This window comes from Drosophila eugracilis, unplaced genomic scaffold, assembly GCF_018153835.1.
Source record: "Drosophila eugracilis isolate 14026-0451.02 unplaced genomic scaffold, ASM1815383v1 contig_90, whole genome shotgun sequence".
In the NCBI taxonomy this organism is placed as follows: domain Eukaryota; kingdom Metazoa; phylum Arthropoda; class Insecta; order Diptera; family Drosophilidae; genus Drosophila; species Drosophila eugracilis.
The window spans coordinates 8,999,066-9,020,964 of NW_024573812.1; the positions used below are offsets into that span (position 1 = coordinate 8,999,066).

The 21,899-nt window shown below is 41.2% G+C and overlaps 3 protein-coding genes across 3 annotated transcripts; 1 reads left to right on the plus strand and 2 right to left on the minus strand.

Annotated features, from left to right (window-relative positions):
* Positions 1-3,340: 3,340 nt before the first annotated feature.
* LOC108112323 lies at positions 3,341-4,571 on the plus strand. The gene has a single exon (XM_017222153.2). The coding sequence runs from the start codon at positions 3,438-3,440 to the stop codon at positions 4,461-4,463; it is 1,026 nt and encodes a 341-aa protein (XP_017077642.2). The 5' UTR covers positions 3,341-3,437; the 3' UTR covers positions 4,464-4,571.
* A 12,803-nt stretch (positions 4,572-17,374) lies between these two features.
* Positions 17,375-18,065, minus strand: LOC108112260. The gene is made up of 2 exons (XM_017222083.2): positions 17,970-18,065; positions 17,375-17,892 (listed from the first exon to the last, which is right to left on the minus strand). Exons 1-2 carry the CDS (start codon positions 18,053-18,055, stop codon positions 17,391-17,393), a joined length of 588 nt encoding a protein of 195 aa, XP_017077572.2. The 5' UTR covers positions 18,056-18,065; the 3' UTR covers positions 17,375-17,390.
* Positions 18,066-20,008: 1,943 nt separating this feature from the next.
* Positions 20,009-21,279, minus strand: LOC108112259 (60S ribosomal protein L22). Its single transcript, XM_017222082.2, has 2 exons — positions 21,186-21,279; positions 20,009-21,133 (listed from the first exon to the last, which is right to left on the minus strand). The coding sequence occupies exon 2, from the start codon at positions 21,129-21,131 to the stop codon at positions 20,217-20,219; it is 915 nt and encodes a 304-aa protein (XP_017077571.2). The 5' UTR covers positions 21,132-21,133; positions 21,186-21,279; the 3' UTR covers positions 20,009-20,216.
* Between the last annotated feature and the right edge of the window lie 620 nt (positions 21,280-21,899).

The following is a 21,899-nucleotide window of genomic DNA, read 5'->3' on the forward strand; positions in this document are numbered from 1 at the left end:
GTGAAGTGTCAGCCATTGACAGGTTGTCCCTGCCCCGGAGAATCCCTCCATAAACGCCAATTTAAGTGGCCATAAGGCAGGCAGATCACGTGAATGGTCTCTCAGGTGTCGCCCTGACACATTAGAAGAGTTGGAGGATTTTAAATGACTCACTGCACAAAGGATCTCGAGTACGTGAAGGTATTCGATTACCATCAATTGATCGGGGAAAGGGTAGATAGGTAAGGGAAAAGGAAAAGACCTGACCCCAACCTCAACCTGATCGAAATGCGGATTGGATTCACATGTTTCCGCATTCAGACGCAGTGGCGATGATCGATTTGCCAGACAAATTGCACAAACTACCTCGAAATGTGCGAATTTACTAGAGACTAACCCACCGCAGAGTGACAGCTTGGAAACCCTAGAAGTGTACATCGAATTCATGGGCAATTCCTCACGATCTCTTCAGTTGGAGGTCTCGTATCGCATTTCAATGACGCGACCACATTCCGCGCACTTTGCAAGGTTTCAAAGCGTATAGATTTCTATTCCTGCACAGGGAGAAAATCTGGTTTAGAATTTAAATAAATATGAAGTTATGACATCAAATTTGCAGTCATTTACCTATTAATAAGTTAAGAGATATTGATGGAAAAACCAACAGTTTTCAACATACTAACCATATATGGATGACTGAAACACATTCTTCCTTCTTCAGGAAGATTAAATTCCTCTTTTTGCTCAGTGTCTTCCACTCAATTCTCCACTAAGTCCCTTCCATCTGGACTTGGCATTGTTCCAGTGGCACGCTCTTAGTTTTGATTTCTGCTGGGTTGTGTTTTTCTCCTCTGCTGTGGTCAATTTGCCTAAACGGGCGCCCAGTGTGAAATCCAATACGATTTTCGGGGTACGAACTCAATTAATTTGGAGTAGGGACCGCGTTTTGACATAATTGCGGCGGCGGAGGCGGCGGTGGCGGGGGCGGAAACATTTCCGCTGTGGTGCCGACAAAGCTGCAGCCACGCTCCAATCTTGTCAATAAATCTCAATATCAAAATATGCTAAATGACCACCCGTATGTGAAATATATATGTTCGAGTATAAGCCCAGACAATAGTTAGAGTCGCCTGGGCTGCCCAAAGAGAGAAAAATGCAAATAACTGCACGAACTATCTGTGAGATACGCGCATAAATTTACAAACTATGAATGCCCAGGCCCGCGGATAAAATAGATATCGATGGGATAGCATAAAGTGAGCTCTAATGCGGGAATGGGGGGGAAATGGTATTCCATACCAGTTCAGATTCGAGTTCGAGTTCGAGTTCGGTCTTTTTCATTAAATGCCGCTCTGAGGCAAACAATGAACCGTGTTGACAGGTCTCCGTTCCGAAGTCTTTGTGTATGATTGATTTAACCTGAATCGACTGACAGGTACGACGACAGGCGAACCGAACCGAAAGATATGGAAATCCACAAGATACTTGCGCTTATGCTAACGATATACGGGGGGCTCGCTCTTTGTGCCAGGCGAAATTTAAAACGCAACTTGATCGTTCCATAAGTGGAATGTATCTCGAAGATACAGATACAGAAATGCATATTCAGGAGTTCAGCTCTGTGACAAGGAGCTTGCAAGTAATCCAAGCAATCAATCATGGATTGAATTAAACAACTTCTAATGGGACGACACAAAGAACATGCCGTTCGAACTCATTACAGATGGCTGTATAATTATCCACGAGTCTGCGGTTGGCTGACCACCTCAGATCGGAGGAAAAAAAACAAAGGCAGGAATTCGTTTTCAGCCCAAGACAACCGCATCGAAATTGATTGACAGCTGAATGATTTAATGAGCAGCAAGACACAGCCCGGCCATCTCTCTCTTTCTTTAACTCTGAACCCTGAAAGCCACAGCGAAATGAATTACTTATTTTCGTTTGAATTTGAATTTTCCCCGTTGCAGTATCTTTTTATCTTTTGTTGCTGCTGCTGCAACCGTCGGGTCCATAAAAGATACTTATCTCACTCACTCTTCCCCAGCGTTCGCTCTCTTTCTGACAGCCTCCAGCCTTCTCTCTCCAACTTGGGCAACTTTCTTGCGATGTCATGCAACGATTGACGATGACGATGGCCGATGACGATGACGACCACGCATTTTGTGTCAACTTTGGAGGAATATCTACCCAGGCCCCCTCCATCGCCACTTGGTATATCGAATTGATAAACTGAAAACGTTAGAATAGATGGGTAGAGGAGGGGGAATGGACTTACTTTGTATGCATTCAAGTCTGTTCGTTTGAATTTTTCTATGCGAAAGGCATACCAGAAGCCATTGGCCAGCCATAAAATGTTCGACTTAAATGATCGATGTAATGAATAGTTTAGGCATGTGGCTAATTGATTAAGCCAGCAGTTTAGCAATTCCAAAAATGGTTATAGAAGTGGTTATAAAGATACAACTTCAGGGCAAGGGAACATCTAATACCCTGTTAACTTCTTAATGTGTTTTCCTATTTGAAGCTTCCCTATCAAACCACCTACTACCAACATTTCTTCTTGACTGTTCGCTGGCTGCTTCCCATGTGATTTAACTACTGTTTAATTTTCCATTAAATAAGTTTACACATAATTAAATTCGCCGCGCCATTTAAATACACATCTTCCAGCCGAGCGCAACAATTGCATTGAAAGCTTTTCATTTCTTTCCCATTTTCATTGTTAATTTTTATGTCGTTTGCGTGAGACCAGAGACCTCCGAGGCCCAGCAGTTTCCCTTCATCTTCTCCTCGGCCATCGCAGTCACTGGCCAAGGGCCACTTGTCGCTGGAGAAAAACCAAAGAGAAGAAGCCCACACGGCCCTCACACACTCACGCACATCGGAATATAATTTATGTATCGGCGGAATAATGCTTTACGATCTCGGCATGTCATTTGGACGTCGACTCTGAGGCTACCTGGGACTGGAAACTTTGTGTGGGAGGGTTCGGCTGGGAAGAGATTTGAACCCCAAAACTTATTCGAGGGAAATAGAAATTATTTACAGTGCCTATTAAATTTGAATTTATGATTTCTTAACAGTCTGATTAAAAATATATAAACATCTTAATCCCTCGAAAATCCCTTTTAAAATATATAGTTTTTCCGTATAATTCTTTAAGGGAAAATGATAAAATTTTCATTATTATTTTAATGATGATCTAACTTATAAATGAAACCAAAACGACTTACAGACCATTTTAACGACTCTCAAATTTGTCCCTATTTTGCAGGTAGTTTTATGATATTCCTCAACTACCTCAGTTATATTATTTAGTTTTCTTTTAAATCTCACTACTGTCAGTTATTTGTTTCTGAACTGCTCAAAATTAGTAGCTACAAAAATAGAAACAACAGCAGGGCACAGACGACGAGTTTGGAGACAAACATGCAAAGTGCATCACTCTAGGAGTCGCGATGCTATCAAAAATTCTACGTAAATATGGCACTCTGAACCACTTGTTCGGCAATCAACATCCCCATAATGGCCAACCCCGTAATCCGTGTTCCCAGTGGAAACTGGGATGTAGCAGCAAGCCACAGATGCATCGTCGAGAACTCCACGATTGGGATCGCAAGAGTGCGGCTTACGATCAGCGTCGAAAGACGATTCCGAAACTGGTCTATTTGCACAATCCGTGGAAGTACCTGGTGACCAAGTTCAATCTGTGGAAGCTTAAGTGGCTCTGGGATCGGGAGTTCAGTGAGCCGGACTTCTTGGAGGGCGCCAAGCAGGCGGCCATCGTCATGACGGACATAATCCGGCAGCAGAGTGCGGACAAGATCAGCGAGTACACGACTCCGGTGGGATTCCAGCAGATCACCCGAGATATGCTGCTCTCCCGGAACGATACACGCCTCCAGCTGGTCAGATTCGAAAGGGAACATCTGCGGAGAGCGATTCCCATGAAGGTTGCCACGCGGCAGAACTTCGGCAGGAAGTACGCTTTTATAGACATGCTCTTCGTGGGTCTGCGGAACACCAAGGATTTCGATACGGCCAGCGAGGTGGTGGAGGTCAACGAGATTATCCGCCGGATGGACAACGAACTGAAGACCCCACCGGAAGTTGTGGCAGTTCCACATCGAATAGTTTTCGCTGAGATCTTCATCCGCTTCAGGAGAGACTACACTGCTGATACGCAAAGAGGAGTTAACCTAAATAATCCTCATGCTCAGAGCTTTCCCTTTAATAATGCTCCCACAAGCCCATCGCCCATTGCCAATTCTAGGCCACTCCAAGAACCTTTCATACAATCAGCTATAGATCCCATAAGATCCACCCAAAATCCGGCTACGGCTGCTGTGCCCATAACGGGAAGAATCGCACCCCGCATGGATGATGTGGGCTGGTCGGTGTCGTTCTACAAGATCCTGACCTTTGACGTTCTCAACTACGATCCCCACCACAAAAAACACCATCAGTCCCACGAAAAGCCTTGAATGTTATTGTGATCTTTTATCAGTTTTCTCCTGGAAATTTAGAGCTTCAGTCTGGAAAAATTTGTATATGAAAATTCAAGATAACAATAAAAACAATCTTTGCCTCTTCTATGATTTCTGTTGTGATTTTGTGTTTTGTTATATAATCTATTTATTATTCATAGTTTGAAATGCTTAAATTAGTATTTATCTTTAGATAAATCTTTTCAGGCACAGAAAAGTATTATTCAATCGATGAAGTGAAAACCATGAATTTCCATAACGTTTATAATCAAATTCATCGAACGACTTGTTCCCATAACTAATGCCACCATTTAAACACATTTTCGCGTTCATCTAAGCTCATTGAAAACCCGCCAGTTCACACCTTTTTTTTGGGCCACACACACACAGAAAAAAATATATATTTGTACAAAACGATGTTGTAATGAGGGACATTACACGATTTGATCTTGTCAGCTGATGATGTTTGTGATGTTATTTTTGTCGTTATTGTTGTTTCGGCTCTAATTGGTTTTCCAACATGAGCTTGGGGTTTGGGCTCGGAGTGTTGTTGGGCTCTGGGGCTTGGCCTTGGCGTGACCCAATCAATTTAAATATTCCAAATGATTGAAGGAAATAGAAAAAACATAAATAAATTGACAAATGTATGTACAGCGAGCTCGTGTCGTTTGATGTTTTTACATCGTGCCTAACACATTTTTGCATAATTCGAACATGGTAAATGGTTTTTGGAAATTTACTTTGGAGGTGGTCCCATCGGAGGCACAAATCGAAAATCAATTAAAAGGGTTGGGGGTATAAATGTGACTGTGATGCTGGTTAACTTAAGGGGAAAGTTAGTTGCGGAACAACGAAACTCCATATCGATGATGGTTTACTACGTTTAAATGGGTATTGATTGGAGATTAAAGATATTTTATAAGTATTTATCTAGAGAAGCTACTAGGTTTTGGCAGTGCTATTAATTCAAAATATATTATTGCATACTTCTAGACAGCCTTAAAAATGATTTTAAATTATATGGGAATTGTGGGGATACCTCAGTTGAAAGTTATAACTCCTTTCTGGTGATTCCCTTAAGCTCTTATGTAAATATCAACCTCCGACATGCATTTCTTAGGTAAGTCCCTTGATCCCTGTGTCTGTCAATCGAATCAAGTTGTTTTGACTGCAGTTTTAAAGGATAATTTTCAAAGTGACGGGAAAGTTGCCTTTCATCTCTACCAATTCCAATTAGTTGGCCACGGAAAAGGCTATTTGCTTAAGTTAAATAAGACCCAGGACCCAAGTCCCAAGCCAAATAATCCCGACATCCTGCAGTGGCCAAGGAGCGTGAAACAGGACACGAAAGGAGCGAATACGAATACGGATGCGGATGCGGATGCGGATAACAAGAGCCGTCAAAAGGGAAAGAAATAATTTAAATAAGAAAACACAAACAGCTGTTGCAGTTCTGAGCCAAAGATGGAAATGTGCCACTCCTCCGTTTTCCCAGGAGCAGATAGCTACTGAGGCAGTAACACTGTACAAGCAAAAGGGATAATCTCATTATAATGAAACGCAAGTTATGCACGCGCAGCCGGCAGCCGCTAGATGGCGCCAGTCAAGGCGTCACTCAAGTGTCGCCCGCGCTCTCGGCTTAGGCGTCAAAAAAAAAAGATTTACAAAATAAAAACATAAAAAAATCACAAAGAAACAAAAAAAAAAAAGAAGAAGGAAAACAAACTGATGAGAAAGGAAACCAGAGACACAGCTGCTTGTCTGAGTCCCGACTCCACGACTCGGCTTACACAGCTCGAATTGGCCTGGCTTGAGCTGACATGCAAAAGAGCGTCCATCGAAAGTACAACAACAATAATAACAACAACAACAAAGGCAGCAACAAAAATGGTAAGAAAAAGGAAAATTATAAAAATTTATGTGCTCCCGTCCTTTCTGGCCATTCAATCTCTGCGGCAGCCAGCTTCTGTCAGCCTGTCTTCTGGATTTGTTGTCCATTTTCAAGGATGTCAGCCTGGCAAATGCCTCCAGTCCGGTCATAAATAACAAATGGGATAACGCTTTCTATTTTAGACCAACGAAGTGTGGGTACCCTTTAGTGAAGAATAGTTTATTAAAATACCTTCTTTGTTAAATTTAACTTAATTAAGTGCAACGAACATTTTAAGCATAATTTTTGCCAGTTATAATAAGCTGAAGATTTACTTTTGTACTTTCAGAGCATATAATAACTATTTCGGAATCCGTTGCAAGTTTATATCGATTGAGAAATCTAAACTATAATATATAAACTACTAGCAGGAAAGTATACCTCTTTTTTGGATCGATCAAAGATTAATTTACCTCCGAAATTAACGTGTGGCATATTTTCTTTCACTCAAACTTATTTAAGAATTTTAAATAATACATATTTACTTTTAATAATGTAGAAAACCATACATTCGACCCGATATGACCAAGGTCACTATCTAATTGGGCATTCTAAAAAAAACTACCATCCCGTGAAAAGGAAAAAATTAATTAGACAATCTGAAAGCGGAGGAGACTCGCAGAAAATCAGTAAACCGGCTTAATTTCAAACTCATTTGCAAATATTTACCGAACCCAACAAATCACAGACATCCTAAACCCTTTTTCGGGCTGAATCCTCAAAACCGGATCGAGATCCGCCAGAAAAAAAAAACAGATAAGAGTAACAGGTGTACACAAGAACCCAGAGCCCACGCGATGGGCTCAAAAGTTTCCATCGCTTTTCCGTTGCTTCTTTTAATTTTCCAAAGATTAATTACAAGTCTGGCGTAATGAGAGGATTTCCGGTTCAGGATTTGCTACGTCCTCTTTTTTTGCCCAGTTCCCCTGGACAAACCCAACGCCGGTGGCTCCTCCGGTAGCTCATATTTCTTGTGTTTAATAAAAATTGAATGAAATTTATGAAATATTCGCGCGATGTGCATAGAAATGCGTTCTTTGAGAGGGAGCCAGTAGGTGGAGCCACCCACCTGCAGTCTGAATCTCAGCCCCGACTCGTTGATCTTCATTAGCGGAACCACCGCCGCCGCCGCCGCCGCTGCCGGTAAATGTCTTTATAGACATTCCCGGAGTCGCCTTGGCAAAGCTTTAAATTTATGACAACGCATTTGCGGCGCGCGCTCTTACGGCCATAATATGAAGTAACAAAAAAAAAACAGCCAAGTCTGGCTAATAAAGCGTCGGCGTTGGCCTCCCTCCATAACACCATCGCCACCGCCCCTTGGCCCATCTGTCCTTTATTAGTTCATTGCTCGGCTGGAAAACGCGTCTCACCCCTCTCCCTCTTCCGCCCATATCCATTTACACTTGAATATTTATCGCCGCTCTTGGCCAAGTTAAGAGGAGCGAGGTGCGAGACCTCCCTGGGCGCCGAGGAGCGACCAAGGCACAGCGGTCCCAATATAGAGTTGTCACATAATTCTCGACACTAACAAGCTAAATGCGCTATTTAGCACAACATTTGTAGAATGCCGCCAGATCGGATGAAATGGAATAGATTGGAATGTACTGGAACGGTTTGGAGTGATCAACTCAGCTCCGATTGCATAACAGATTCGAATGGCGGGTGGGCGATGTGGAATTCGCTGATGATTTCAAGATCTTTTGAGCTTGATTATGGATATGGGAGATACCGATACGAAGCTATAACTATCTGGAGTATTTAGATAGTACAGATGGAGTTGTCGTAAAACAAAAAACACTTTATATTGACTAGTATTAAAGAGGGGAATTAAAAGTAGTCTTATTGGAGACTAAACATTGTATTTTTAAATTGCCCTTCTTTTTATGTCTTATGGAAGAGCAAAACTGTGTTGGTTAGTTAGTTAGTAAGTCAATAAACTTTTAAGTTGTTGATTAAAGTAACAAGCGACGTAATTAAGGAGATGACCACTTAAACTTACCAATAAAATATTTAAAAAAAAAGGAAGCAACTCTTAATCTTGATTGCTATTATATGTATTAATTCAGTAATTTAGAAAAGTTATTAATAAACTTCCAATTCAATTTCTCAAAAAAGAAATTCTGCTTCGCTAAATTTGTATATTCTAACAGTATAAGAAATATCTACGAAGGCCTCTTCGTCAGTATAGTCCAGGGGTCCTCAAATTCGAATTTACTAATCCAAATAAAAGAAAACGTGATATAATGTAGTGATGCTTTTGTTTGGTTTGCAGATGTACACTGAGAGAAAGAAAATAACTTTTTCTTGCTTACCAATTCATCCCTCAGTTCCAAATAGTCCCCTACGAAATAAACTCCAAAGTGCAAACAGAAGTTATAGGAAATGAATTCCAGTGCAGGGTTCGAGAATGATCGAGGAAAAAACAAAAACAAAATATATTGCAGTTGGCGACGGAATGAGGCGGAAAGAGGAACACGAAAAATTGCTAGTGGAATAGCTTAGCGAGCGCCTAAAGTTTACAGGCGAGCAAGCCCATATCCATATGCAGCAAGGATTTACAATAACAAATCAGCATTTAGAGAATCAGTGTTGAGCACCCCTGGTCAGTCTATTAAAGTTAGTTGAAAGAAAAGGACAACTTACTTTGTTTCAACCAACTTCATAGCCAATCTTATCAAAAAGCATTCGATTCATTAATATGAGTGGGAAAGCAACACATTTGCTTCTCTTTTTTTTTAAACATATCCCCGCGAAAAAGAAAAATTTTTTGAACAAAAAATCAACAATAACAATAACAAACGGAACCCTTTTAGCATGTCAATCGTTTTGAATGCCCTGGGGCAGTGATTTAAACGATCTCAAACCGCACATGTTTTAAAGTTTAAACTTTAAAGAACTGGGCCACAGAGTTCGATTGCCCCTTTAAATTGCCACTTGGCGCCAAATATTTATTGCAGTCGGTTTCTCTGGTCCGCTGTCAGCGTTTAAGGGAATCTGCATAAATCGAAAATATTTCAGCAAAAGTTGTGTCTTTAATTTAAAACACAATTCGCATGCCCCTTGGGGTGCGGACTCGAGGCACTGAAAGAAAATTTAGATTACTTATGAACTTAAGAGTGTTATATGGCTATAAATTATATTTTTGTTTAGTTTAATTTAGGGAAAACACAATGCTTAAATGATTATGTTTCTTAATTTTAAAAAATTTATAATCTACACATAAATATTTTTAAAATTTTAAAAAATGTTTAATAAACTGTTAAAATCAAGCCAAACCAACTCAAAATATGTATGTACTTGAATAAGTGTTAGACTTTTAACATAATTATTCTGGATTTATTTTTTTATATAAAATTAACTCAAAATAATATTTAAAGTTTTTTTTTTTTTTGAATTTGAGGAACATTAAACCTCATTTTTTCTCTCTGCACTGAGCAGCCATAAGGAGAAAACATTAAAAATAACGAAAAGCTAAACTGAAACATAAATAAATCTGAAATTTTAAGCACTCAAAATCCGACAGAGCACACACTCGCACACCAGCTGCACACATACAAGCAAACACACACACACATGCACAAAGCTGTTTGCGACTTGAAAACTTTTGTTTTTGAAAGTTCTTTTGGCGACGTTGTTTTTTCCCCGCTCCCTTCCCTGCTTATCGCCTGTTAAACATGCAATTTCTTTTGGTTTCGCAACGTTCGATTGTTGCGGTGAGAGCAAGGGGCGTGGCAGGGCAGAAGTCTCGGCAACAGCAGCTGCAATAACAACAACGAGCAGCGAAAACAGCGGCAACAGCGACAAGGACAAAAGCCAACAATGGATTATTAGTGGCACTTAAGCAAACACGCGGCCAAAAGGGCTTGCTGACCAAGGGGGCGTGGCAATAAGGGAGGGGGGAGGTGGTGTCAGGGGTCACATGCCACAAGGATGTCGTCTCATGCGCAAGAGAGTGTGTATGAGCCATGTGTGTGTGATCGGTCTCTGCGGTTGTTGTTGCCTTCCACTGATTTATCGCCGAGATGTGGGCGTTTTTAATTAATTTCCACTGCACCGCCGCTCAGCACAGATTTCCAGCTCATAAAGAGCGTATTTTTGCACAATATTTAAACAGGCGGAAAAAATGCAGAAATGTGGTATTTAGTTAAGAACCTGAAGAGGTTGCAACTCCTTCAGAAGTGCCTCGAGTGTCGTTTAGTGGTCCACCAACCATTGTGCTTACTTGCCTCAAGTGTGAACACAATTTATTCACAAAGCCAAACGGTTTTGCAGTTTTCAATGGCAAAGTAAACGGGTGGAAGTCCAGAAATATTTGAAAATTATAAGGCTTAAGGATTTGAGTATGAGAAAAATATTCACGGATTGATAAAGTATATTTATTTTACAAAAATTACCCTGAAACGCATTTCCCATGACCCGTTTTCCCTAACGATAATCTTATTAGATCCAACCATTAGCCCGCCAAAAAACTGATTTCTTATAAGAACTGAGTATAGTTTTCCTAGAAATCACTAAAATACTTGCAGCAACTGCACTTCCAAGGCAAGCACTCATCCAGAGACTGTGAAATAATTACATTTTCTGGAGCTAATTTGGTGTTTCCCTTTCTGCTTGGGCAAACTTTTCGCCTTAGCTTTTAATTCTAATTTTGACGCGAGCTTTTCGCTAATTTACTTTCAACTTGAATTTCTAGGGAATTTAGCAGAGGCGGAGACGAGTTTGTTCTCCTACCCCAAGCTCAACTTTCAACCAAAGAGGACTCCAACTTTCCGGGAGTTTTCCAAGATAATCTCGACGAGAGTGTCACTTTGCTGATGTTTTTTGCACTTGAAGCTTTTGGCCAAATGGGGATTTCCTTAGACAAAAGAATGTTTAAATTCTGGAAACACTTACCCAAGAACTTTAAAGCGAAGAAACTAGTTAGCACTCCTTGGGCCACAATAAATTCATTAGCCCGCTCCAGTTGAATATGAAAATTGCGCGGAAGGAACTAATTATGCTGGGAATACTGTTGCACTATTAAATTTCACTTTGTTGCATGCATAAAGTTCATTATGCGCCTGCAAACTCAAATTAAACCCGTTGTTTCCCTCTCACTTAATGAGAATTCTGCGGCAGAAGAAGAAAAGCCATTCCACAAATCTCCCAGGGCTGAATTAATAAATCGATAGGTTCATAGCAGAAAAATACCAAATAGTGTCCATGGACAGCGCGCGCGGGAGTCGAACCTATTCGGATTTGGTTTAGTCGAAGCTAACAAAGCAAAATGTTTGTATAAATTAAAAAATTGGGTAAGAGAACAGCAAATAGTAAATAAACGGACAGCAGCGAAATGGAAACCAATTAAAAGCAAACAGCCAGTTTGTTATGTTGGCCGATGTCGTGTATGCAAATATTTTCACATCCCGGCGATGGGCGAAAAGTGATTTAAAAGTTTAATTCATGGTCAACAAGGGAAGCTTGCATTTTAATGGCTTGTACAATGGAACGATTAAAAGGTAATATGTCGGGTGTTACATTTTTAAAATAATGGGAAATGCCAAAGGAATCATAAAAAACACCAATAAGGATGCCCAAAAGTATGCAGTAATAAACTGAATGTTGGTTAATTATTATTGGTGTTCGTTATGAATATTTGTAGGCACTTTTATAAGTGATTTTGAAACCTTTTTGCTCTGTTTTAAGTGTAGAAATAATCTCTTTCTTGTCGGTTTAAAAACTATTTTAAAAGTAATTTGATTAAAGACCTTTTTATAGATATTGTCCAATTCCAGCTACCCCTCAATTATTTCTCATAAAAAATTGTTATTATTACTAGCATTCCCTATGCTAATTAAAGTGCATAAATAAGCCAATATCTTCGAGTTTTCAGCTGTCGCCCGAATAGAGAAGTGCCAGAAAGTGCCAGTTAATTGATTTACGACCTTCAATAAAATCGTAGAAGGCAACTTATCATTACCACCGCCCCGTTTCAATGGCGGCTAAGCTAAAACAAACTAATTTCAGGCTAGAACCCAAGCCAAGGCAATAAAGTAAGTTAACGATCCAGCGAAAAAAAAGGAGAGAAAACTGGAAGCATCCGTGACATTGAAGGGCCCCAGCCGAAGAGTTCTTCAATTAGTGTAAACACAAACGATGACACTCTCCACGGACCAAAGACGAAAGACCAAAGACCAAAGACCACAGAACTGGAGAACAGAGCCAATTTCCAGTGCCAATCCAGGGCCTCTCCTCTCCAGATCTCCAGACACTTTAATATTTAACGCCCCTGGGAGCCGGCAGACAACGGAGCTGGCGACAATGAGCCAAACAACACAACGCCAACGAGTATTCCACGAATATGTTCGTGATCATAAAATTATAATTTATGAACAAAAAGCAGCGGGCCTGGCATCGAAGGAGTAGTTCGGGAAGTGGGAATGGGAATGGGAATGGGTATGGGATGGGGACCACTGCAAGCTTATCTCATCTCGGGCATCTCTAAGTGCGCACATATGGAGGACGCGAGATGCAGATGACGATGCCGATGCCGATGCCGATGCCAAGATGCAGATGCAACCACCGACCCAACAGCCCAACAGCCAAACAAACCGACAACGATGACAACGTTTGGAGCGATTTCAGAGCGCGGCTCGCGTCAATTTTCTGGCGTGAGTAAAAAAGTGACGGAGAGGTCTCTGGACAAAAGCACTGAAAAGAAATTTAAAGTTTACATTTTAAAAAATTCTCTGGGCAATTACAAACTTCGGAATTTATATGAATATTTATGTGGAATGTTTACTTAAAACCTTAACCCATCATAGATTATTTTTAACTACATTTTAAGATACTCTTTTTTTAATCTATTTTTTCCCCAAACAATGCAACAATCTCCATATCTAACCCATAATTTCTGGCAGTGCATCGGCACGGTCCCTTTTCCAGAGCCCTGTGTCATGGGGGTGATTGTTGTTATTGTTATTCCGGTTGCTCTTTCGGTTTCCAGGAAAGACGCCTTGGGCACTGGTTGCCGGTTACTTGAACAATATTTTCATATTTATTCAGGCTTGGACTTGGCTTGACATTGGTAGCCAGATACAGATACAGATCCCGAGGAGAATCCCAATCCCTCCAAAAAGCGAAACTAATTTGCGGTTCGGCTGCCCGGCGAGTCATCTGCAATTTCCTTTGCGCGAGGGTCTCTGTTATTGTGCCACGCCCACTGGCAAAGGAGGCCTAATAAGTTGGCTTGTTGGTGCGGGGATGGGGTACTCGAGGACCCAAACCTTTTGGGGTCAACTTCCCGGGGGCTCCGACACACGCATCGCATCGCGTGGTATCTCTCTCTCTGTCTGAACACCACGTTCTCCCCTCCTTCCAGTCCAATTCTGGGGAACATTTTGGTTTGGCTTCAGCAGCTTAATTAAATTCTTTTCACTTGTTCTGCTCGGCGGCTCTGATTGAGTCTGCGTAAAAACAAATTAGTTTAGTGGGAAAGTTTATCAATTAAGTGGCTGGGTTTCTCTAGGCGAAGTGCATTTGATTGGGTTCTCGCTTTGATGGACCCAGAATTGGGCTGCAAGTCCTCTCATATAATGGGAGTAGTCCATGGAAATGGGAAAAAGAATCGATATTAAAGTCAAGTTTATACTGGCATTAACACATTATGCATATTCGATATTAAAGTTAAGTTTATAGCTGCAATCGGTCGGCAGTTGCATAATTTTATCAACCGAGAAGTGACCACTCTGCAGATTTTTTAATTATTCTGGAAAGTGCTTAATTCAGAGAGAGTACTTTTTAAAGTTTCTGCACTTTCAAAGGTTATTAAAAAATTAAAAAAATAAATACATTAAACATTTCTTAAATGATGTAGAAGAGTAAGATGCTGAATCATAGGTCTATATAAATTAGAAAAGACTAAACATATTTCTCAAATAAACTCCCAGAACTTCTTTTATTTTTAACCTCTTAATATTTATTTTACTTTTCCTATCTTTTGATATATTTAAGGTATTCAAAAGTTTTCCCTTAGCTTATATGGCCTTCCACTTTTAATGTAATTTTTGCAAATTATTCACTCACTTCTTCTCGAGTCCATTGTCAGCTCTTTTCCTGGGCTTTTGTTGAGTGCAAAATTAAAAATGATCGTCATCTGGAGCTGGATGGCTCCTCTGTTTATTGTTATGGGGCTCTGCGGGTCTTGCGGTCTCCCCGCCAGGATCATAACTCACAACCGCATCGGCGAGTCCTCTGATTTCGCCCAGCCCCCTGCTTGCCTCCTGCAGCTGCATGGATTATCCTGCCCCAGGCTGCAGGCAATAATTTAAATGCGCTCTATTATTTATTTGAGCATATGTCAATGGAACTTATTTATTTATTCACGCCAGCAATAATAAACAAAAAGCTTCGTATAGAGATGCAAAATGGGAATAAAATCGCTTGTGGACGACGGGCGGCTGTTAATGAGCAAAGGGGGGGAGAGAGGGAAATCCGGGGAAAAGGGCGAAAAATTGGATGGCAAAAAGGGGGGAGTGAAGGGTTTATGCCGTAGCGATGGCAACGCGTTGCTGACGTTAATTGACCGCAACAATTTTTTCGCCGCTGCAGTGTGCAGTAAATTTTAATGAAATTGCTGCCATCGCGCACACGCCCACCGATATAAGGGGGCGTGGCCAATCGCCTACCGATTTCCCTGCGCCCAAAGTGCTGATGACGTGCTGTCAGCGACACTTCGTGCCGCTTGTTGCATGTTGCATGCGGCAAAGGCAAAAATAAAACTGAAATTAAACACACACACCAAAAAAAGAAAAAACGGAAAACGGAAAAATGAAAATCTATAAAGAAGGGAATGCGAGATATAAAAATTATTTACGACTCGGGGCTTAATTCACGGCTCAGTGTCTCCTCTGCGATTCTCTAGGTTTCGGCGGCCATTTTTGATGTGGCAGCATTTATAAATTAATTAAAAATAAATTACTTTATGTTGCATGTCCCAATTCATTAAGGCTGCCAATGCAACAGCTAGCAAATAAAAAATATTTTTGCAGCGACAGACAGAAACAAGAAAGTGCCTTAAAAAAGTGCATAAGTTACATCCTTGATGAAAATATTATTTTAGCAAAATGGAAATTCTCTACTTAAATATGTGAAAAAATCTCCAATGAGGAATAATAATTACGAGTATATAACGAAATGAATACCCATCCGTAATATGGTTCGGCATTTTTTATACAGTTTTACGGTTCATTAATTCTGGTCTCGATTTTAAAATGTGGTTGCAACACCTGTGCTGCAGCTATCAGCCCAGAGCAACATGTGACTACTAACCCATAGATAATCCCATCCACCCAACACATTTGTATACATAATGCACCTCATATTTGCCCCGGCCAAATACACAGATTCCGACGAGTTAATGTCGCATTAAGATGGCAATCCCCGACTCGGATTCCATATAAATCCACCGTCGGTAGCCCGCTCATATATATATATATGCTTGCCCCTTTGGGATGCGGGAGGAGGTCAGGAGATGGGGGCTGCTGCAGAGATGGTGCAGATAAATTTTCATGTTGTCACACCTTGCAACTTGCATGCCACATAAATATATTTCCACCTCGAGCCGCCGAAAGGTGACACTGTCTGCATTTTTTCACTTTTTTTTACTTTGTGCTTGGGCTGAGGTGGGGTAAATAAAGATATCACAAGGCGGCACCACTCGATTTCGTATTCAGAGGTACCCCGAAATGCCTGGGCCAGCTTCCTTGCACCTTTCAGCGGATTGAAAGTGAAATATTATTGAATGCAGTCAGTGAAAAAAAAGGAGGATGCTCCTCTTCTCGGAACTGGCCGCATTTAATTTATTGGGAATATTTGATGTTTGATTTTTGCTCGCCTCATTCTTCTTCCCCTTATCGCCTTGGCATTGACATTTTATTTTCGCCAGACATTGCACTTTCGGATTGGAGTTGGAATTCGGATAAAAATGGTAAATAAAGAAAGGAAGGCAAGCGAAATGCCGACGAAATATTTGCTTAACGACGGAAAGATGGAGTCTGCCAAAATATTGGGTTTTACGGCTGACTCGTTGACCAACAGATGATGTAAGGACGGTGAGCTTTGATGAGATAAGTTAAGTGAAATATCAAGTAATGTTGTCAAAAGCATTTCTCAATGTTAAATATTACCAGCGGCTTTGATTGATTATGAAAGATTCCTTAAGAAAACCATAAAGCATTATAAAGTCAAACTTTAACTTAGATACTTGATAGCTGTAGTGCCTTTATAACTTCCATTTCTAAAAAAGAGACTTTAATAACTAAAAATGACAAATGTTCTTGCTATATTCCCCGATTACAGATCCTTAATCATATCCCTTTGAGATCCACTTAGCCCGCCAAGCAACCGATTAACAAGAAGTCAAGTCTACGTGGAAATCAATTAGCAACTGCCGGTTTGCTGGCCACAAAAGTGAAAATCCGGGCCAGACAGCATAATGCCACCCAAGAGCTGTCAATGGAAGGAGACCACACAACTGGCCGGAGGAGTAGAAAATGAAGCCTGGTCACGCACAGAGTGAGTGGCCAGCACAAAACCAGAGGGACAGTGTGTGGAAGATATCCCGATCTCGATTCCCAACTGGAATATGGAATTATTCAAATGCAGCCACAACATATAAATTCAAGTTAATCCGCACAGCTGGACGTCAGTACCCCTAGAGGCAAACGTCGAGCGGATCTGGTTAGTGGGGATCTATATAGAGCTATATATATATAACCTAAACATGGATTCAGCTGCCTGGCCGTTGATGGGCGCCAGCTTTTAATCATTATTAATTATCCTAGAGCCAGGGTGAAGGAGTATAAATCACTCGTGCCTGCGCTGCACCATTTCCAGTGGGAGGAGCGGCTAATCTATTTCTTGCCAACTTGCAAAACGCTGAGAAATGCGGCTAATTACATCGGAGGCAAGTCGAGCATCAACAATTCATTTATTTAAAATTAAAATTAGGATTAGTTCGATAAATTACTACCCATAGAGGTCATGTCATCAAAGGCGCTCTCCGTGTCGTAAGCCATAATAGCGACAGGCTCTAATTGCGGCACAGCCTTAGCCCATGTTTCCTTTTCTTTATAGATGACGCACATGTTCACGTAATCATTCTCCCCCACTAGAAGGCAGGTCCTTACTAGTTGCTCAGCTTGAGCCAGGTTCAATGACTTTTTCCAGTTGTGCATCAAATAGCCGATGATGTCATCCCTTCCCTTGCCCTTTGCTGCATATATCAAGGTTTGCGGTATTCCGATCCCTTTCATGGCATAGATATGCGGCCCATGGCGATCCTGTCCAACAAGCAGTACGTTCTCGGAGCTAACGTTTTCATATTTTCGGGCCAACATATCTCGCACTTGGTCCATGGTGGGTTTTATACCGCGTTCCCGGTACTGGCATTCCACCTGGTTGGAAATTTCCAACATTATTCCGCGTTCAATGCCAGTACTCGGGGCACAGCAGCTGTGGATTGAGATGGACATTTTTATTTAGATAAAATAAATCAGTTTTGTTTTTAGTAAATTAAGAAGAATTCTTACAAAATGCGATCACCTAGTGAGTAAATTTGATAGTCCTTTGAGTTTGTGCCTAATATCACGGCTTCGGCACACATAAGGGCCACCATTTTGCCTTCATTACCAGGACTGTGGGAATAAACAGCGGATTAGTAATGCAATACCAAAGTGAATCCAAAACATAAACTCACCTTTTACCATTAGACATCTTGAAAGGGGGAACCCTGAAAGCGGTTAAGTAGAAAACATCTTCAAAGATTAGTCGAAAATGAAGTTTGATCTTCTATTAATATCTCAACCGAAAACTTGTTGACCTTGGATCGCTGGAAGATGAATATTTGCTCAAGTAGATTAAGGTTAAAAAAAAGTGTCAACGCCTGCGGAAAAACAAAAAACCAAGACCTGTGTGGCCCAGAAGCGTGGATAGCCATTGTGTGGAAGTAAGTGATATTGGCAGGCCGAGGCTATCTGTCACCTACACTAGATGGCGATGATGACGGTTGGGGTTCCACCAACTGGTTCGCATTGACCAAAAAAACTATCTAAGGGCCATGGCTCTTACACCACGAAGGCAGTTGCACCTGCTTCTCCAGGGACTGGCCCTAAAAATAGAACCAACCAGTTGGTGGAGCCAAGACCAGAAGGCCTTACAGCCATAGCCACCGGAGATATTTTAACGAGCGCCATCAATTTTAAGCGACACTGACCGCGCAACGTTGTAATCGATGTGTTAATTAGCTTAACTAGGGACAGGGATTAACCAACCTCAAACGATATTCGGGATATGAATGAAGTTTGGGGTAAAATTAAATGTCAACTTGGCAGCGACTAAAAACAGGGTTTGCAATCAATTTAAAAAGGGATTGCCATTTAAAATAATACTTTTGTTAAAGCTGCTTTTAGTTTTTTTTGTGTATAAAATAAATATTAAAACTAAAAGGCCATTATTTGCTAAAAATACTCAATATTATTTACAAAAAAAAGGACTCATCAAGGCATTATTACATCATAAAAGTGTTTACTATTAATTAAATGAAAAAATACATCTGAAGGTAATTAACACGTGCTAGAAATGTTTATTAACAAAGAGTAAATTGAATATTGATTGGAGTTCGATAAACAATGCCATCGTCTATGGGTGTTAGTTCAATCAATTTCAATCATCATTAGCTGTCAGATTTTTTACAGCCAAGAGTCCAGGCCAGTCAGATGCTGCTCCTTCTGTTTGGGCCAGATATCGTTTTGCCATTTGACAAAATAATAATCGCGTGTGTCTCACTTTTGACTTCTCCTCCTTACATTATCATCATTATTATTATTGGTAGTACTTGTCTGCATGTCTGGAATTTAATTTTTTCTGGCATTTACAAAACACTTCAACCCGTTTTGACAAGAGCCGGCGATGACAGCAATTACCATACGATTTGCATGACGTTTATGTTTATTTTCGCTTTGTATTCTCCTCCTTGGCTGACGTGCTGAATATTTTGCCCAGCCATTGTGTTCTTTTTGGCCCGTCCCAGTCGAAAACCAGCAAAACGGCAAGTGCTCAGGTTGATTCCGATTTTGACAGCTGCCTGACTCACTCGGTTGGTCGCATTTTCGTTGGATTCGCATTTCATTAGCTCGTTATGGACCACCTACGGCCAACGCTGACAGACGGCTGAGGTGCTCTCCCCCTCCCGATGTCTTACGGCTTTGGCCATTTGGCAGACCCACAGCGAAGCAATTAAGCCGCCTGGCATCGAAAACAATCCCGAGCAATGGGGCAATTTAAGGTATTTACAAAAGCGTAAAAAGGTAAAGAAAACAAGACTGGCTCCTCCCAATCAAAGCAAGATGAAAACCACTCCAGGCCCTCTCTGAAATGTCAATCGTTCAGGTTAAAAGTTGAGAATGAATGCGAAAAAGGCAGCTTTACTGAAGTAACAGTCCTTCTACCTGCTTTTAACATACGAGTATAAAGTTTTAGTTTTTGCAGGGTACAAAGGCAGGACTTACCTATAGATAGGAATACTGAATGAATTTTTAAAGTTAGAAATGCAAGATACATCTTAAAGAAGGCGGGTTTAAATGATTTTTTATTAGATATTACAGGTTAAATGATTAGTAAAAGAAACAAGCAAAATGTTTTTCTAGATTTTTCGAAGAAAATTAAGGCAAGTATGACAAATCAGTAGAACTTGTAAAGCATGAATAGGATTTAAAGTTCACTGAAAGATTTATAAAGAAATTGCCTTTTCGAAAGGGAGTAAGTACATGCCATCACATTTAGATCTTTGCATCAGCATCGTCATCATCATCGTCGTCATCGTCCTGCCCTTGGATCTTGAAGTAGCGCATGGTGAACGTGTCCTTGCTGGTGGACACTAGCCGCACCCAATCGCGCAGGCTGTTCTTCTTGAGGTAGCGCTTGGCGAGGTACTTAAAATATCTCTTCGAGAAGTGGACACCACAGTGGATGATCAAGGAGTAGTTCTTGGTCCTCTCGAAGGTGACCAGATCGTTTAGCTGGTTGGTCTTGTTCTTCACCTTGATGTGAGTCTTGAAATACTTCTCGAAATCGTTGACATCCATAAGCATATCCTCGGCCAAGCATGTGCAGTCGATAACGAAGCGTTGCCAGATCTTCTTTTTGGCCATCCGCTTTCCGCGCAGAACATTCTTCGAGCGTTTAGGCTTTCGTTTCGGTTTGGCCGGAGCAGCTGCAGCTGCAGCCTTGGTGGCTATAGTTTCCGGAGCTGCTTCTCCTTCGGCTGTTACCACCTCCTTCTTAGGCTTTGGGGCTGGAGGAGTGGCTGCCTTGGTTGGCTTGACTGGAGGTAGCTTTTTGGCAGCGGGAGCCTCAGGTTTCTTTGCATTTTCAGGTGCCGTAGGGGCAGGCCTCTTTTTCGTTGGCACCGGCAAGTTTGATTTTTCAATGCTTTCGATGGCTTTTCTAGCCGACAAGGCTATTTTCTTGTCAGCATTTTCCAGGCTTTTCTTAGCCGACTCCTTCATGGCCAACTCATGATTCTTCAGGGCCACAGCCGGAGCTTTGGCCACTTTCTTATTAGACAGTGGGGCAGCAGGAGCCTTGTCAGGAACTGCGGTTTCTGCCACCTTAGCTTTGGCTTTCTTCGTAGGCTCGGGAGCTTTCGGATTAGCCTTTTTGGCTTTCTTTTCGCCAGCTTGCTGCTTCTTCATTTCTAAATTATTTAATATAAGCACATATTTTCTAATTTTTCCAGACCTACTTACTTTATTAGGTTGTGAGCGTCAAAAATAAATCTTAGAACGCAAAGCACGTGACTTTACTCGCATAGAATGATCAGAAAGGGAAAAGTGTGGCCAGGCCCAGTGTCTACTAAAAGCTGGCCGTCAGTGTGGCCTTCCCCCAACCGATTGGTGTTGACTTAAAATGCGAATGGCAATTACTCGATTCCCCTTTGGCGTCCGAAAACAGGAAAAACGGAAAAAGAAAAGAAGATTGTCAGGCAGGGTGGGGATGTTGACGCTCTGATTTAACGCTGATTAATTGGCACGAAATTATTATTACAGCTTGTCGGTCGGGCATCAATTTGGCCTTGTTTGTCGTCTCGCCTTCGGTTCAGGTTCTGCAATTTGTAATTTTTACATTATGCCTGCTCCCTTTTAAGCAGGTTTATTATAGGGTTTTGTACTTAAGTGGAATCGATTTAATCTTGAGGACTCAGGTCCGAGATAAGTAACAGAGATTGGGCATTATTGGCACAGCATATCTTCATTCTCACGAATGCCCAGAGATAGCTCACCTCTACCAGACCCTCTCACCAAATTGATTTCCAAAAGCCTGATTAAACTCTCATCACTTCCTTCTCGCTTTGTCTGCCAGTTCATTTATTTCCGAGTTGTACAAACATTTAGCTATCGCTTCAATATTTTTTAACCAAAAAGAAATCCCTAAATTGCATAACATATCGCTTTGCAACGAGC

Coding starts and splice junctions, on each gene's coding strand:
- LOC108112323 (XM_017222153.2), top strand. CDS start 3,438: ATGCTATCAAAAATTCTACGTAAATATGGCACTCTGAACCACTTGTTC.
- LOC108112260 (XM_017222083.2), bottom strand. CDS start 18,055: ATGGTGGCCCTTATGTGTGCCGAAGCCGTGATATTAGGCACAAACTCA. Junction 17,893..17,969: donor TCACTAGGTGATCGCATTTT/GTAAGAATTCTT, acceptor CTCAATCCACAG/CTGCTGTGCCCCGAGTACTG.
- LOC108112259 (XM_017222082.2), bottom strand. CDS start 21,131: ATGAAGAAGCAGCAAGCTGGCGAAAAGAAAGCCAAAAAGGCTAATCCG.